This window comes from Meleagris gallopavo, chromosome 2 (assembly GCF_000146605.3).
Source record: "Meleagris gallopavo isolate NT-WF06-2002-E0010 breed Aviagen turkey brand Nicholas breeding stock chromosome 2, Turkey_5.1, whole genome shotgun sequence".
NCBI lineage: Eukaryota > Metazoa > Chordata > Aves > Galliformes > Phasianidae > Meleagris > Meleagris gallopavo.
Genome location: NC_015012.2, coordinates 44,417,845 through 44,433,957, shown reverse-complemented (window position 1 = coordinate 44,433,957; position 16,113 = coordinate 44,417,845). Strand labels below are relative to the sequence as shown.

The 16,113-nt window shown below is 37.3% G+C and overlaps 1 protein-coding gene across 1 annotated transcript in view; it reads left to right on the top strand.

Moving 5' to 3' along the window:
* IGF2R (insulin like growth factor 2 receptor) overlaps nucleotides 1–16,113 on the top strand; it is a gene marked incomplete at its 5' end in the record, with an annotated part of 53,663 nt that overhangs the window by 25,864 nt on the left and 11,686 nt on the right. The window contains 18 exons of the mRNA XM_019613523.2: nucleotides 589–768; nucleotides 1,570–1,671; nucleotides 2,833–2,934; nucleotides 3,613–3,787; nucleotides 5,010–5,177; nucleotides 5,719–5,862; nucleotides 6,468–6,646; nucleotides 7,003–7,090; nucleotides 8,300–8,506; nucleotides 8,905–9,035; nucleotides 9,751–9,848; nucleotides 10,644–10,780; nucleotides 10,976–11,166; nucleotides 11,810–11,936; nucleotides 12,320–12,442; nucleotides 12,883–13,145; nucleotides 14,789–15,001; nucleotides 15,908–16,057. Coding sequence (XP_019469068.1) covers nucleotides 589–768; nucleotides 1,570–1,671; nucleotides 2,833–2,934; nucleotides 3,613–3,787; nucleotides 5,010–5,177; nucleotides 5,719–5,862; nucleotides 6,468–6,646; nucleotides 7,003–7,090; nucleotides 8,300–8,506; nucleotides 8,905–9,035; nucleotides 9,751–9,848; nucleotides 10,644–10,780; nucleotides 10,976–11,166; nucleotides 11,810–11,936; nucleotides 12,320–12,442; nucleotides 12,883–13,145; nucleotides 14,789–15,001; nucleotides 15,908–16,057 — 2,778 coding nt within the window. The remainder of the gene's footprint in view (nucleotides 1–588; nucleotides 769–1,569; nucleotides 1,672–2,832; nucleotides 2,935–3,612; nucleotides 3,788–5,009; nucleotides 5,178–5,718; nucleotides 5,863–6,467; nucleotides 6,647–7,002; nucleotides 7,091–8,299; nucleotides 8,507–8,904; nucleotides 9,036–9,750; nucleotides 9,849–10,643; nucleotides 10,781–10,975; nucleotides 11,167–11,809; nucleotides 11,937–12,319; nucleotides 12,443–12,882; nucleotides 13,146–14,788; nucleotides 15,002–15,907; nucleotides 16,058–16,113) is intronic.

Sequence of the window (16,113 nt, the reverse complement as noted above, 5' to 3'; positions counted from 1 at the left end):
TTTAAAGCAGACAGGCCGTTCTTTGTCATCTATGCTGCTGCAGCCTCAAAGACTGGTAGCATTATTTTAGGAACATTCTATTCTGGATATTGTCTTGCATAAGACTTGGATTGGAATATTTGCCACTCTGCTCTTAACATTTAAGCTTTTGAATAGGTTAGTCAGAAGTTGCCGAGAGAAAAAGGGTGCTGGTAGTGTTCTACTTACATAGAGACTTTTAAGCTTTGCTAATCATGCATATGTGCAAGGTCAACTCTAAGAATGGCTTCAGCATAGTTTTAAACAACTATACAGACTATGTTGTATTTATCGCCACATGAGATTATCAGGCTCCCTAAACTTCTAAGCTGTGTAGCTGATGTGATGGGGTGGTTGTTTTGAGGCACTATAGGCACCTTATCATAAAATAACTGGTTTGTGGCACTTAAATTTTAAAGATGTGGACCTATATATTTTTCTTCTGCTCCATATCTGAGAGATTTCTAGGTTTGAGTTGCAAATGCAATGGAGAGAACCTTCTGTATGCAAGATTATTGTATTTTTTTTCATTAGATATTCAGAATTGCTGACAGTTTTCTTTATTTCTAGGATTCTTACTACGAAGTCACATCCATCAGTAATCTTGGTGTTGCCAGCAAAGAACTAGTAGTTGAAAGACTTGGTCACATTCTTCTAACCTATGCAAATGGCTCTGTATGCATCAATGCTGATGGAGAGAGAACTTCTTATAACACCACCATTCACTTTGTGTGTTCCAGAGGCACTCTTGTAAGGACAAATCATTCAGTTGTTTTATCATAGTAGATTTTTTGTCACATAACATCACATAACAAGAAGCTACCTGAAAATTAATAGCATGTAAGACTTGTGATTAAGGGAGGCTACTTGAGGGCTTACCTTTTATTTTTTGCATCTCTGCTTTAAATTGGGTATGTATTTTACTGGATTCTGAAACTGAGTATTTTATCATAAGAACTAGGTAGAAGCTAATAACCCTTGTGGGAACTGATGTTTCAGACTAATGTAATTAGCATGAAAAAGTACCTTTTATAGTTACAGACATTGCAGAACATCTTAAGAGGAAGAATGTTGAAAGTGCATTTCTAGACTGAGCTGTATCTCTGCAGCTTGATTCTACACGAGCTCTTAATTCTATAGAACTTGTACTGATACAAATCTACATGTTAAAGTTCAGATTCTACTGGTGAGAGGGGACACTAGTGAAGTTTGCCTAAGACTTTTTCTGTTGGCTTGTGAATCTGCCAGTTTTGATTCCCTTACTTTAGTAGGAGAGATGGTGAAAACCCGAGTCTTAGAGCAGTTATGAGCTACTTTAGTTTTGTGTGAAAGCACTGAAATCAAGTTTGAGTAACTTACTTCAGTTATGTCAGCGAACAGTATTTTATAGTGCTAGATTTTTGTTTATAATTTATATACCATATATCCCAAACCCCCTAGGGCTGAGGGCCATTGGTAGGCTATTTTTAAAGCAGAATCTCACAAACATGAGAAGGTCTTGGCTGTTACTTTTTACTTGATTCTGACCTTCTGTCCGCAATTCATTTCCAGAATAGCAGCCCCCGGTTTATATCTATTCAAGAATGTGTGGTTACATTCTTATGGGAAACTGAAGCTGCTTGTCCAGTCAAGGAAACAAAAGATGATTCTCAGGTAAGAAAATCAAAATTCATGGTCTCACAGAATTGCAGGAGTTGGAAGGGACCTCAAGAAATCAAGTACAACATTCCTGCTAAAGCAGGTTGCCTACAATGGGTCCCACAGGTAGGCATTCATATGGGGACTGGATATCTCCATAGAAGGAGACTCCACAGCCTCTCTGGACAACCTGTTCCACTGCTCTGTCACCCTTATTGTAAAGAAATTCTTCTGCATGTTAGTATGGAGCTTCCTACGTAGAAGTTCTAGGCCATTACCTTTTGTTTTATTGCTACACACCACTGATAAGAACCTGGCCTTGTCCATTGGCCTACCACCTTCCTTTAGGTATTTATAAATATGTTTATTAGATCCCCTCCCAATATTCTCTTCCTCAGGCTGAACAGACCCATGTTACTCAGCCTTTCCTCAATATGGGAGATGCTTGAGGCCCTTTATCATCTTTGTGGTCTTCCATTGGACTTCTTTTAGGAGTTTTTTAACAGGGGTGCCTAGAACTGAGCCCAACAGTCTAAATATGGCCTCACCAGGGCATGGTATGTTTTTCTAGCGTTTGCTGCGTTTTCATTACTCTAGGAGAAAACTTAATTACAGTGAAATATGAAGTTGATCATGGTAGAACTTTGTGCCATCTTATTGTTTTCTTGAAGTGTGCACAAAGCATGTAACTTTGGACAAAAGTGTTCCAGTGCTTACTCTAAGAGCAATTTGCAGGACATATGAGGCTGCTAGTAAAGTTGAGTGCTTTTTTAAGTATTATCCTTTTATTCTTGTTTGTGTATAGCTAATCAAATTAAGATCACTTTGTACAATGAGCCACTCAGTTACTCTGTTTTACAAGTCTTAAAATATCACATTAGTGTACAACTATCTTTCAATTAAAACATTTGCTCTAGCTAACCCGATAAATGACATCAGTTAAATTACACTTACTGGCATATGACCAATATCAACAGACAACTGTGCAAAAGAATTAAATGGAGAGTTGCTACTACCAGAGCTGTAATGTAATTGTCCAAATTAAGTTGCTGCTTGGTACACAGGATACGTATACACGCAAATCACTTCTTTGGCTCTCTGAGCTAGGTAGAAATAGAACATTAAACAAAAAGTGCAGAGGTAGAGAATAATACTGTTAAAATTCTTATTTTATAGTCCTGCTCTGTGCGAGATCCAAACAGTGGATTTTTGTTCGATCTGCAGCCATTAGCTGCAGAGAAGGGCTATACAACCACTGGCATTGGGAAGACCTACTTGGTAAGGATTCTGACTGTACAATCTGTTGCTTGTGGGTTCTGCTGTTGCTTTTTTTTTTTCTTCTGGTCATACTTAGTGAGTTGGAACTTTTACTCCACCCTCTTATGAAATTTAAGTTGGCAGAAGAGCATTGTACTTAAGAGAAGAACAGAAGATAAATTGATTCATCACTCAAAATAGTATTTAAATAATATCTTGTTGTATAGCAAAGCTGAAAATTAGTCACACTGTAGAGGCACCTCTATGCTATGCATGGCTAGTTATATACTCAGTTGTATAATACTGGTTTATTTACTAATGCCAAAAATGGGCAGTGTAAGCTTATGAGTGATTCAATTTATTCATGTGAGTCATTTTAAACGTCAGTCATCTTAATGTGCTTTATATGTCTCGTTAGTTTTAGACTATCCACAGATAGTATCATAGGATTTTTGACCAGCTAAATCACATCCTGTTCTTCCAATGGAGTGAATTTGTGGACCCTGAAGGTGTTGCTCCTGTATAGATAGTTGTCTTGCAGTTCAGAAGTGATAGGCATTTTATGATGTATGAATTATGATATAATTTCAAAAAATAGATTTTAACAAGAGAATTTCACTGATGCAGAAAGACTACCTGAGCCTAACTTTTCTGAACCAGTTAACATTGTGTACACCTGTTTGTTTTTAAAAATTCTAGTTAAACATATGTGGGCCTATGCCAGACTGTGGTAAAATAAATGGAAAACCAGCTGCTGGATGTGAAGCAGACAATCTGACATCAGTGAGGATGGTAGAATTGGATAAAACTCTTTATCTGTCTAGTGAAGGGTTTCTAACTCTTACCTACAGAGGTCGTCTTCTTGTTGAATCAGGTGAGTCCAGGAAATGTGCAGCGCGGTGTGTCACTAATATTGTACTTTCTGTCAGTCTTCATTTCACACTTTGTGTAAGTTTAATGGGTTTAATGCTAAAACTTAAACAGGCTTAGCTCATATGAGCATCTCATGAGAAATCAAATCATGCTAAATGATTATGGTTCAGTTTTCAGAAATAAATGTGCACTTCAAAACTGCTGAAAATGGACAAAATACAGCACAAGATGTTTTTCCCCTTACTAAGTGGATGAAAAATACCTTCCCTTAGAAGGGGAAATAGGTAGTTAAATAGAGAAAGCAAGTAAAATGAGCTCTGACTCTTAAGTGAAATTACTGCTTTAGAGATTATTCACAAAACCAAGTCTTAAAGTAGTTTTATTAATGAAAAATGACCTTTCAAATATCTTACACTGTTATTTAGGAGTTCATTGAATAAGTGCTTTAGTATCTCGTGTACCTGCTTGTGAATTTTAGTCTGTTTTGTAAGTGACACTAATGAGAAGAGGTAAAACCCATCAGCTAAACAAGCTCTCCAACTGTACAAAATGAGTCTTGAGGGAAGTATAGGGCATCTTACAAGGTTCTTTCAGGAAAGTGTTTTAGATTAAGATGCTTCTGAAATGTTGATCTTTCTGTACAAATTACTATGATTATGTTATTTTTTACAGCCATGAAAGCGATTGAGTTACCATGTATTTCACTGTGAGAGCTTCTACCATTTTGTTTACTTTAGGATGCAGTAATGACAAATATTCTCCCTATTACTACTTATGGGCTGTGGAGAAGACTAAACATGTGTTGCCTAAAAAGTGTCAATATTCTTTGTTCTCTAGTTATTACACAACTTAAAGAACTGCTCTTTGTGTGATGCAATCTAGGAGCTACTGGTACAATGGATTTGATGTTTTATAGGCTTTCTGTTTCCACAAATCTGTCAAAGATGTGGGAAGTACAGCTCAGTGAACGAAATTACGCTCCTTAGAATACGTCTGTGTTCTATTCTCTATTTTGCAATGTTATTAGTGACTGCTGTGAATTTTAGGACAGTTATTTAAAGATGTTTATTTTGTCATTTAGAAAATGTAAAAACAGAAGGTAGTGTTGCCCTTGAAGCAGTTTAACAGGAAGCTGTTAGAAAATCTTAAAATCAAGTGTTACCTGCTGCTGCTTCACTGTAGAATATTTAAGTTGAAGTTCAAGCTAAGTGTTTGTTTTACAGGAAAATCGGACACATTCACGGTGACTTTCATTTGTAATGATTCGTATCCTGGAGAGCTTAAGTTTGTGCGTGAAGAGATCAACAGTATGCTGAACATTCATGATACTTTCTTTGAGTTTCACACAGCTCTGGCTTGTGCTCCTGCTCCTGTAGACTGCCAGGTTACGGGTAAGTATGTACCTGGGATTCAGGTTGGCTCTGTGCAGTAACTAACAGAAGGATTAACTAATCACCACAGGCTTTTATGGAGGTAGCCATTTAGATGAAGATTTAAGGATGCCTGGACTGAGTAAGTTCAGTACTTGACATCTTCATAAAGGTGGAGAGGGAGAACTAATTTGTTCGAAGGAGGTTTAAGGGGAGGAAGAAGGAGGAAGCTAATGTAAAAACATAGGTGTGACTTCAGCCTAACTGAAGAAAATGGGTTAAATTGTATTGTCTCCAGAAAAATGAACCTATGAATTAAAGTAGCTACTTGATGATGAGCAGTTTAGCTACCACAAGGGAACTTTGTTTTTTTTTTTTTCACATAGTATAGTTGCTTCTTTATGCAAGCAGTACCCTTTCTCTGTGGGTATCTAATTTGATTCTGAACAACACTTTGAATTATCTGTATTTGTCAATGAATTGCATTGTCTGAAACTCAGTACTGTTGCATCTACCTTAGCAGCTCTTTCAGCTTTTACTGTATGTGCCACATCTCTTCCAGATGCTGCTGGTAATGAGTATGACCTAAGTGATTTGAGCAAAGAGAGTGAACCATGGGTTGCTATAGATACTTCAAAGAATGCAAAGAAGCGAACGTTTTACTTGAATGTTTGCAAGCCTTTGCCTTTTGTGCTTGGATGCCCTGGTAAGCCAAATGGCCAACACTTCTTGACTTTGAGTTCTTGTGTCAGACCTTCTATGCAGAGTTTTTTTAAAAAGATTACTTAAATCCTGCCTGTTCAGTTGCTGAACTTAACATACCTTACCTAGGTCTGTGCAAGGCTGTAAAAGTACTACAGAGCTCTCAGACTGAGAGCAGTCTTGATACTAAACAGGAGTCTTGTACTGAGATTTGTAGAAAGGCATTTGGGGTAAATGTTTTAAGAGCAGTATTTACAAGTATCTTGACTTTCTGTTTAAAGAGGCAGGCTAAAAGTTGATGAATGAATTCTGAATTTCTAGCAAGTTTCTAGCAAGTTTCTTACTTTAATCTATGTAACAGATTAGTACAGCTTTAAAGGTCCCAGTGAATACAGGCCAGTGACTTACTTTCTGTTTCAAAGCCTTTAGGCAGACAATGTCTCTGCATTCATAAAAATGCATCTGCTGTGTTGTGCTTTGGGAATTTGAACCATTCTGAGTGCTTGAAGCTCTCTTAAAGCTACTCCATTATTTTGTCTTAGACTCAATAAAGATAACTAGTTGTCAGAGCTTTGTACTAAAATAAAGTTTTCTTTTGCTTTCCTGTAGGTGGTGCCATAGGATCCTGTGTGAAATATGCTGATAAAAGCAAGAACCTCGGAGTCATTCAGATAAATCCACAGGCTGCTACTGATGGGTCACTTAGCATTACTTACTTGAACGGCGATATGTGTAAAGATAAGCAACGCTATTCTACACGTATAATATTCCAGTGCGATCAAACAATGGTAATTTGCTTTGCTGAAAGCTGCTAGTAAAGACTTGAGCTTGGACTTTCAACATAGACTGTTTACTATTCTTTTTTTTTTGTAATGGAGAGGTTGGTTCTAAAATGCAGTGTCTTGTATAAAGGCTTTTTCTCCTGTTTCTCCTTTCAACTACTTTCTGGAGTTTTTGTGCACAACAGTGGTCTCTGAATTTTTGAGCCACCAGTAGCAGCTTTGTGCAGAAAAAGTACTGAACTGAAGTTTGGTAATAGAGTCTTTAGACTATGCAACTGCAATAAAGGGTTGTGTCTTGTATGAACAACTATACTGAAAATCCCAAAACATACGTCTCCTTCATACAACTTACTTTTCTGTAGGGATCACCAGTTTTGGAGCAAGAAGGTGACTGTGAGTTTGTATTTGTTTGGAGAACCTTGGCAGCCTGTCCTGTTCACAAAGCAGAAGGTAACTGTAGTTAAGCTTCAAAATACAGAGCAGATCTGTACAAGAAGCAAATTCCTAGTGGAGCTGTACTTGGTTTTTTGCCCTGCAGATACTTCAGTGATAGATGCTGACATTGAAGTCCCTTTGGAGCCTAAGTCCAGCAGAAATATCTAACCTTAAAAGTGCCATTTAGGGTGATAGTTAAATGGATTCTTGTATTTGGGGGAAAAAAAAACAATAATATTCTCTGACCAAATCAGAGTGCTACCTCAATTACAGTGAGACTTGCTGGTGTCTTGCAAATATTGGTGCTAGATTTAATGAATGTTATTGATCCTATGTCTGTCAAGGCATCCTCCCTGAAGAGTGGAAAGTGTTGTGAACTTGACTCTTAGTAAATGATGGTGGAGAGACCATAGAGGACAATGAGTTTACAGTTGACTTTAGGACATGCAAGAAGGAATTGAGTTTTAGTTCTGGTAGTCAGTTGGCTCTTAGAAAGCTGAACATGCAGATGTCTTCTCTGTCTTTACAGGCTTTATTTTACAACTTGCAGATAATGCCTTGTATAATATCCAGACTTCTGGTGAAGTACCTGTTTGCAGCTGTACTAGATGTAATTGACACTGTCAGTTACCTACATGTGGCGTAAGAGGAATACTTGCTAAGATGCTGCTCTGTCATATGCAATTACTGAGCAGGATGCAGTTGACAAGAGTCATGATTTTGAAGGAAGAGAAACTTGTGTCATCATCTCTTAGTACCAACTTGTTAGGTGATTAATGAAAAAACAGTAATCGTGTGGCGCTAGTGACCACTAGAATTCAATCAGCAGTAAAGACTGTAAACTTTCTGTTAGCTGGTTAGACCCATGAAGCTAGAACTTCCTCAAACCTTTTATCTTCATAGACCTTGATATTCCCTTAAGCTTGATATTCCTATATTGATTATTTACTAACTCTGCAGACCTCATAACTACTTAAAGAAAATGCAAGACTGACATCTAGGACAACTTTTTCTTCAGCCTTGACCTCACTGTTCTTTCCAGACAATTAAGCAAGTCCTGGACTTGGTATTTCTGGTTCTGCCCATTACCTTCTATGGTGAAGGAAGAGCCTGTAAGGACAGCTTGAGATGGTTTTTGAAATATAGCATAGCATTTACGTTTTGTGTTAATGGTAGTTATGGCTCATAGATATTGTATTTTAAATTTGTAACTTTCCTTTAAAGGAGAGGATTGCCAAGTGAAAGATCCAAGATATGGTCATGTTTATAATCTCAAGCCACTTTCCAATAAAGACATAAAAGTGAGTACAGATGAATATGACTACTACTTCAGAGTTTGTGGAGAAATAACAGAACACTGCAGATCAGAGGCTCATTCTGTGTCGTCATGTCAAGTAAAGAAGAAGGACACCACTTTCAGAAAAGTAGCAGGTATGGCACTTGATTAAAAGGAACTTGAAGAGTGAAAGAATAGTAAGAGCTATTAATTTATCACATAGTAGGCTCAGTTATATGCTGGTTCATTCTGTGTGTTTTGTAAGATAAAAATACCCTACTGCTTTTACTTCATTTGTAAGTAAAATCTATATATAAAGAGAGATAGTGTGAAATCTTGTCTTACCATGTAAAAAGGATTGAGTTAATTCGTCTTATACTGGGATGTAAGAAATAACTAGGTTGTGTTTTAGAGGAATGTCTAGGTCTTTCTATCAGTACTTTATTATGCGTTTATCTGCTGCCTGTGTAACTCCATTGCCAGATGTGTTACTGCAGTTCTGTGTTTACTAAATTAGCTGTTTAACTTCCTTTTCTCAACTCTTTACTTCCAGGCTTGCTTACAGAGAAACTGACTTTCAAAAATGGTTTAATAATGATTAATTACACCAGCGGAGAGCAATGTCATAAAATATATGAACGATCAACTGCCATATTATTCTACTGTGACAAGACTACATCAGAGGTTAGTTGCAAAACATTAAATTCCTGCATATACTGTCTTCCAGAACTGCTCTCTTCATAATGTGCAGGAGGGTAAGATGAAGAATGTGAACTGGCTTTCTTCAAGAACTGGTTATTCACTTACAGACTAGGCAGGAGATGTGAAGCTCTTCTGAGGCTTTAATAAATAACTGAACTTGCTATTTACGGAAGGAACCTTCCTCATGCTTCAAGAAAATCAGAGCGTGGTGTTCTTTAGAAATGTCTGCTCCTAGCAAAGCTCTTGGAGATGTCAGAGCAGTCTGTTTGTTGGAAGTAAAAGGTAGGAGAAAAATCCACAGAAAATCAGGAAGTGTATGGCCAGACAAAAAAAAAAAAATTGGGTAACTTGATGTTTTTAATAGCGCTTTCTATTCTTATGCTTACTTCCCTGTTCATAAAGAATGGTGCCTAAGTTTACTTCTGGTTCTTTTCCTTGCCTCATAGAGGAACTAGTAGCTTTTAGTGGCTGCTCTTTAATCAGTATTGTGCACATAGATAAATTCAGGTTTGGGGGGAAAAAAACCTGTGTTTTGAGCTTCTTGAGCCATATTTTTCAGATCAGAAGCATAGTATGTCTCTAAGATGGTATGTAAATAGAAGTTGCTGCACCTTCTTGAAGCAAGATTGAGATGTTTTTGGTAATTTCTATGTTTAAATGAGAGAAAATAAATTCCTCTTGAATTTTGTTCTTTCAGCCTGTATTTTTGAAGGAAACTCCAGATTGTACATATATGTTTGAATGGCACACGCAATATGCCTGCCCGCCTGTTAAATCTACTGAGTGTTCCTACAAGTAAGCTGTTTTCTCAAAAGTAAAGTTGGGCTGTGTGACGGTGGAAATGAGTATATAGCCTTATTGCAATCTCATGCAATACCACTACTGTAGCTGCTGTATTTTTTTTACTTAATCTGTTAGTAGCTAAAGTGACATTCAATCCTAAAGCAATATTTTGAGTAATCTTGTCATGTTATTTGTACTTTCTCAAACTAATATTTCACTAAAGAAAAATATTTCATTTGGGTGTTTCCTGAGGAATAAATTCAGTATAAAAATGAACTATTAGCTATGTTGATATCGGTGCTAGAAATCTGAATATACTAGATTTTTTTTAAGTGTGGATATTCAGTTATAGCAAACTTGAACAAGGAAGCCAGTGATACCTATTAAGAACTTCATCAGACAAAACTCCAAGAAAAATGCCAGTTTTCTTCTCAACTAAGTATTAGCTCAAAAAGATTTAGTGATGTACTCAAATATGGCTAGCAGTTGTCTGTGGTATCGTGCTTGGGTTCTACCCTAAAATGACAGTCAACTGTGTGTTTGTTTGGCATGCATAGTGTGTGCTCCAGTGAAATTAAAAATGACTCATACATTATATGGTCTGTGTGTACATGGGCAGTTTGCAGTAGATTGGGTGACTTATATCTGTACTGAATTTGAGGCTTGTAGGGACCAGCGAATCTGGTGCAGACTCTTCCATCACAACAATCTTTGTAGAGTTTGTGAGATAAAGTTTCTTTTGAATGACAACTCTAAAATTGCTGGAACTACTTTAATACCTCTTAATTAAAATTTTCTGTTTTACAGGGATGATGAAGGAAATTTTTATGACTTTTCGTCTCTGACACGGCATAGAGAGAATTGGGAGGCAACAGATATATCTACTTCTACAAAGAAATACTATATTAATGTCTGCAAGCCTTTAGTGCCATATGGTGCTGCACGTAAGAGTGAAATGTTTTCTAGCTACAAATAGAGGTGGTTAGGGTTGGAGGCAGGGGAGGAATCTACAATGAGTGTAATCTGGGTGCTGGTTTGGAAGTAGATCAGCTGTGGTGTAACTGAAAGTGGATTTTTATTCCTGGCAAACTGGCCTTAACTTTTGGAAAAATAACGCATGGTTTTGTTCATCTGTGTAGGTTCCTGTCCTCCTGATGCTGCTGCCTCCCTTGTGGAAGGTATCAATTGTATAAGCCTTGGAGAAGTGGCTGAAGGACCCCGGTGGGAAAATGGTATTTCTACTCTGAAATATATTAATGGGGAGCTTTGTCCAGATAAAATTCGCAGGAAAACAACAATATTGCGCCTCAAGTGTGATGAAAGCAAAATTGTAAGTAGGCTTCTCCTTTTAGGTTTTATACTTTGTGAGTTATTTGTGCCACTGTGTGTGGGGAGGATGGTGAAGCAGTTCTTAGCTGTTCCCTACTCTTCAGCTATTTGTGAGACAGCTTTATGAGCAGACTATTTTAAATGATGAGCATCTCTTAAGAGAGGTCTTTTTTGCACAATCTGCTAGCAGTTTTTATCATCTGGAATGCCTTTAAAATGTTTGCATCTTGAGGGTGAGTGTATTGTATCTTGGCAAACACCTAGAGCAGTGCCAATGTCTAGTGTTAGTGTTTGTAGTTTTTAAGCCTTGGTTGCTCATCTTTATGCCTAACCATTAATTACTCCTATTTGAAATGTTTCATCCTCAGCTTTTGGACTTTCCACTGTTAAGTTAGGCTGCCTTTAGCTCACTTATTATCAGTTGCAGTGAAACTGATGAGGATATTGTACCATCCTGTGCATGTGATACAGCTACATTGTGGCAAACTACTATAATAGTTAACTTGCTGGTCCCAAATGGGCTGTTACATCCTAGGAGCGATGTCTGAATTGAGCTCAGCTAGAGATTTCAGGTCTAACCCTGTGACACGAAACCTTACAATATCACTTTGCAGAGATGTAGTCTGTCACTGTTTTGTGTTTAGGAATCAAAGCCAGAACTTATAATGGCCATTGAAGATTGTGAATACAGCTTCTTATGGTTCACTGCTGCTGCGTGTCCTCTTAAAAGCAACATGCAAAATGACTGCCGGGTAACGAATCCTGCAACAGGTAAGAAGAGATCCTGAGAACCAAGTATGTGCGTGAAGCAGCTGGAAGCAGTGTAACTGTTTGCTCTCAAAGAATTTTATTAAACGAGGAAAGTGTGAAACATCTGGATAGTGACAACAATCTTACTGTTGGTGGGTAGAAATATTTTGTATTAAAATAGCTGTTAGAAAAGATCTATAGAAAGCTTGCAATACATCTGTTCTGAAACTAGCTTTATTCTAATTCTTGATAAGATCTCATAATTGCTAACCTTCTAAGTTAGCAAGCAAGTAGGTGCTGTTTGACCTTCCTACCAAATGAAGTTACTGAAAACTTTTAATACATATTAATGTCATTACTTTAAATCTGCAAAAAGATTAAACTATACCTTGTTTTGTCTGTAGGCCACCTCTTTGATTTGACATCACTGGAGCGAGAGTCTGGCTATACGATCACTGATGCACACAACAGAAAAATTGAGTTGAATGTTTGTGCTGAAGCTAAAAGCTCATGTGCTAATGGAGCTGGTAAGCATCTCACACCACTGTTATTGTAGTAGTGGACTGTGACATACCTGAAAGAAATATTCATATACAAGCTTACAGTAAAATGTGCATGGCAAGTTTTACTGGCAACATAAGGACTGAAGAGAGCTGCGTGGCTGACTGGCTTAGAAAGAGATCCAAAAAGCTGTTCTGAGTAGTAAAGCAATGTCTCTTCTTCAAATTTCATAGAGTCATAGAATCATAGAATCACCAGGTTGGAAACGACTTATAAGATCATCTAATCCAACCGTCTTCTCATTACCACTGCTAATGATGTGTCCAGATAATTTGAAAAAAGTATTTTCTGTGGAAGTTAAAATAAGGCTAGAACCTTAAGTTCCCTGTTGATCAGTAAGGTAAACTGTTTGGAAAGCCAGTTGCATAAGACTTGATCTGTTTTGTTCTTTTCTTATAAACTGTAGCTGTCTGCATCACTGATGGTCCAAAAACATTGAATGCTGGAAAACTAAGTAAAACTTTAACTTATGAAGATCAAGTACTAAAGCTTGTTTATGAAGATGGTGATCCTTGTCCTACGGACCTCAAAATGAAGCATAAAAGCTATTTTAGCTTTGTATGCAAGTCTGATTCTGGGGATGACAGCCAGCCTGTTTTTCTGTCTTTTGATGAGCAGACATGCACTAGTTACTTCTCCTGGCATACTTTCTTGGCTTGTGAGGAAGAGGTAAGGATTACTTCTATGTGAAATACTTGTGTGACTAAATTTCTGAGGGGAGGGGAGAGATTTAGGCACAATGGTAGTATATGCTTTAAATTTGTTGAGGGAAAGGTTTCTTCATCTAGTATGGAACCCAGGTTTATTCTCAAATACTCATAAATTTGTTCAGCAGGGATGAACAGCACTTGGCAAACTTGTGAATATGGTGAGCTAAGTTAAAATTTTACCTTTTTAGATCAACCTCAGTCTGGAATCTCTTTGCTCTTCTGTACAGCTCAAATGAAAGCCATATGCAACTTCTTAGGAATGCTTAAGATTCTCCAGGAATCGGGAAAAGGTTAAGAGAGATTAGGCTGAGTTGAAGATAGAAAGTGAGACAAGTCCCAGGCAGAGAGATGCTAAGTGAGTGATGAAAGGCCAGGCAAGTCTGATCAGGTTTGCAAGTGCAAGGACTATCTGATAAACTTTGTGTTACACTGCAAAAGCAAATCCTTTGTTCGTGTTATCAAGGTGAAATAACTTGATCAACTTCAGGTGAACGGGTGTTCCAGGCAATAGTCTGAGATAGCTGTACTGTAATGAATTTTAGCTACTTAAATTGTTACTGTTAACAGTTGCACAGAGTAAAAGCTAGCCTTAGGAGTAGAAGGTTAAAGGTTTTAAATTCACAATGTAGCTCAGGGAACACAAATGTCTTAACAGCACTTGAATGCTACCTTTATGAATCTCTGATCTTTCTTCTTACTTAAATACTTAATGTTGACCATTGTTCTCTGACAAGTTTTCCCCCTCCACAGATATTTCAGTTCTGCTATAGCTTTAGGTCTGTTAAGACTTTTCTCAGTTTTTCCTTCCCTGACAGATAATATCCCCACTTTCAGTCTTGTACAGGAATTCTGCTTTATGGAACTCTGGTTTCTTCTCCAGTATGTTTAACATATGATACAATACAAATCAGCATTTGAAAGCATTATTTTCTAGCCTGTTAATTCTATTCAGTTATCACTTACAGATTTCTGATCACTTCACAGTGCACCCACAGTAACTTTTAACTTGTTTCAGAATAGTAATGGCTAGGTAGCAGTGATGATCACTTTTACAAAAACTAAACAAAAATGGAACAAATAATGAAACTTCCAGTATGTAAACACAAATAGCCTTCCAAGATTTCAAGTGTCAGTAAGCTTATGCGGTTCAAAGAACACTTGAAATGGGTTCTGAGGAAACAGTGCTCAAGTCATCAATTTGCAGTACAGTAACTTCATGTTGTTGTAACCAAACATTTTTACTGGAAATTGTTGCCATCTTCCCGACATCACTAGAGCCGTAGGATCCATTGCTCTTGTGAAGACCATAGTGACTATTTGTGTGGGAGGCTGCATGGCAGAGTTTTAAGTCTCAATGTTACTCTGGTATAGACTGAATCCTAGAATTATGTTTGAGAGCTTGATTTTTATTTTTTTTTCCCCATATGTAACTTGTAGATGCTTAGCCAGACAGGAGCCTTAAGAAATGCTGCTTTACTTGAATGAAACTTTGATGTTTTTAAATGCAGTTCTGCTTCTCTCTCTGTGAAGGGAAAGGATGATTGTTAATAAGTCAAAGGAAACAATAATAGAATAAAAGCACTAAAACATGCTTTCTCATAGGTGAGCTGCTCAGTTTTGAATGGCAGTTCTGTTATTGACCTGTCTCCTCTGATCCATCGCACTGGTTATTATGAGGCATTTGTGGATGGAGATGCATCAGATGTTTCTCCGGACTTCTATATCAACATTTGTGAGCCTCTCAATCCTATCAAAGATGTTAATTGCCCACCTGGAGCAGCTGTTTGTATGGTTCCTGTTAATGAATTGCCAATAGTAAGTATTATGTCTGGGATTGTGGGAATTTGCATTTTCCTGCTAGTTTAAAACAGGTCTCTAATCACAGATACTGATTTTGAACCTAGTGGATTGATGAGGGGATAAAAAAGGACTACAAAATTAAAATCTCAAGACTATTTTTCATTGCTTTTCCCTATGAAGTGGTAATTCCCTATCCTGAACCTAAGTGACTTTTTGGATGTTGAGAGTTTCCATGCCTTGATGGATGTGGAAAAAAATGTTTGCAATCTTGTGTATTGCTGCATGCCACGTACTGAGCCTGGAAAGCAAAATGCCTGCTTATTCTATGGTGCAGAAATTGTGCATTTGATTCCATTATAGCATGTTTGCAATACAAAGCAGGGTGCGTCCTAGCATGCTCCCAGATGTATTCAGAATTTTTAAGTAGCTGACAGTTAGATGAATAACGAGGTAGTGACAGAATATTGAGAAACATCTGTTAACTTGAGAGATGTTGGAAGCTCTTATGTTTTGAGGTCTTATTTGAAAGCTTTAGAAAATGCAGGTAAAAAGTTGAGATGGTTTTCCATGAACAACCATTCTGATCTAGGGAACTTAGTGCGTTGTATTAACAACATAACTTTCAATTGTTGATATTGGTACAATGATATTAAAAAAAAAATGCTTTAATATGCAAAAACTCCCTGGCTTTCATCAAGATCAATCAAAGGGCGTTAAAGAGTCTTTAGCTGCACAGCTTCTGTTTTGATATGATTGAAATATAATATCTATTCTTCAAGTACAGTACACACTTTTTAAAAGTGTGTAGTAGTGGTGCTCCTTTGTCAACCAAACAATCTCTGAATCGATCTGAATCTCTATATTGCTGTGAAATCTAGGTATGTCTTATGTCTCCTAATATGCATTTTTTTGCTTGTGCAGGATATTGGTCGTGTTACTCAACCTCCCAAGTTAAATGAGGCAGTAAATGAAGTTTACATCACTTACAACAGCACTACTCCCTGTCAGATAAACAACAAATTGAACTATACTTCTCTTATTGTATTTCACTGCAGCCAAGGAACTAGTCTGGTAAGATTTGTTAAACTGATGTTGATAATGGATTTCAGTGGGAACTGAATAGTAAC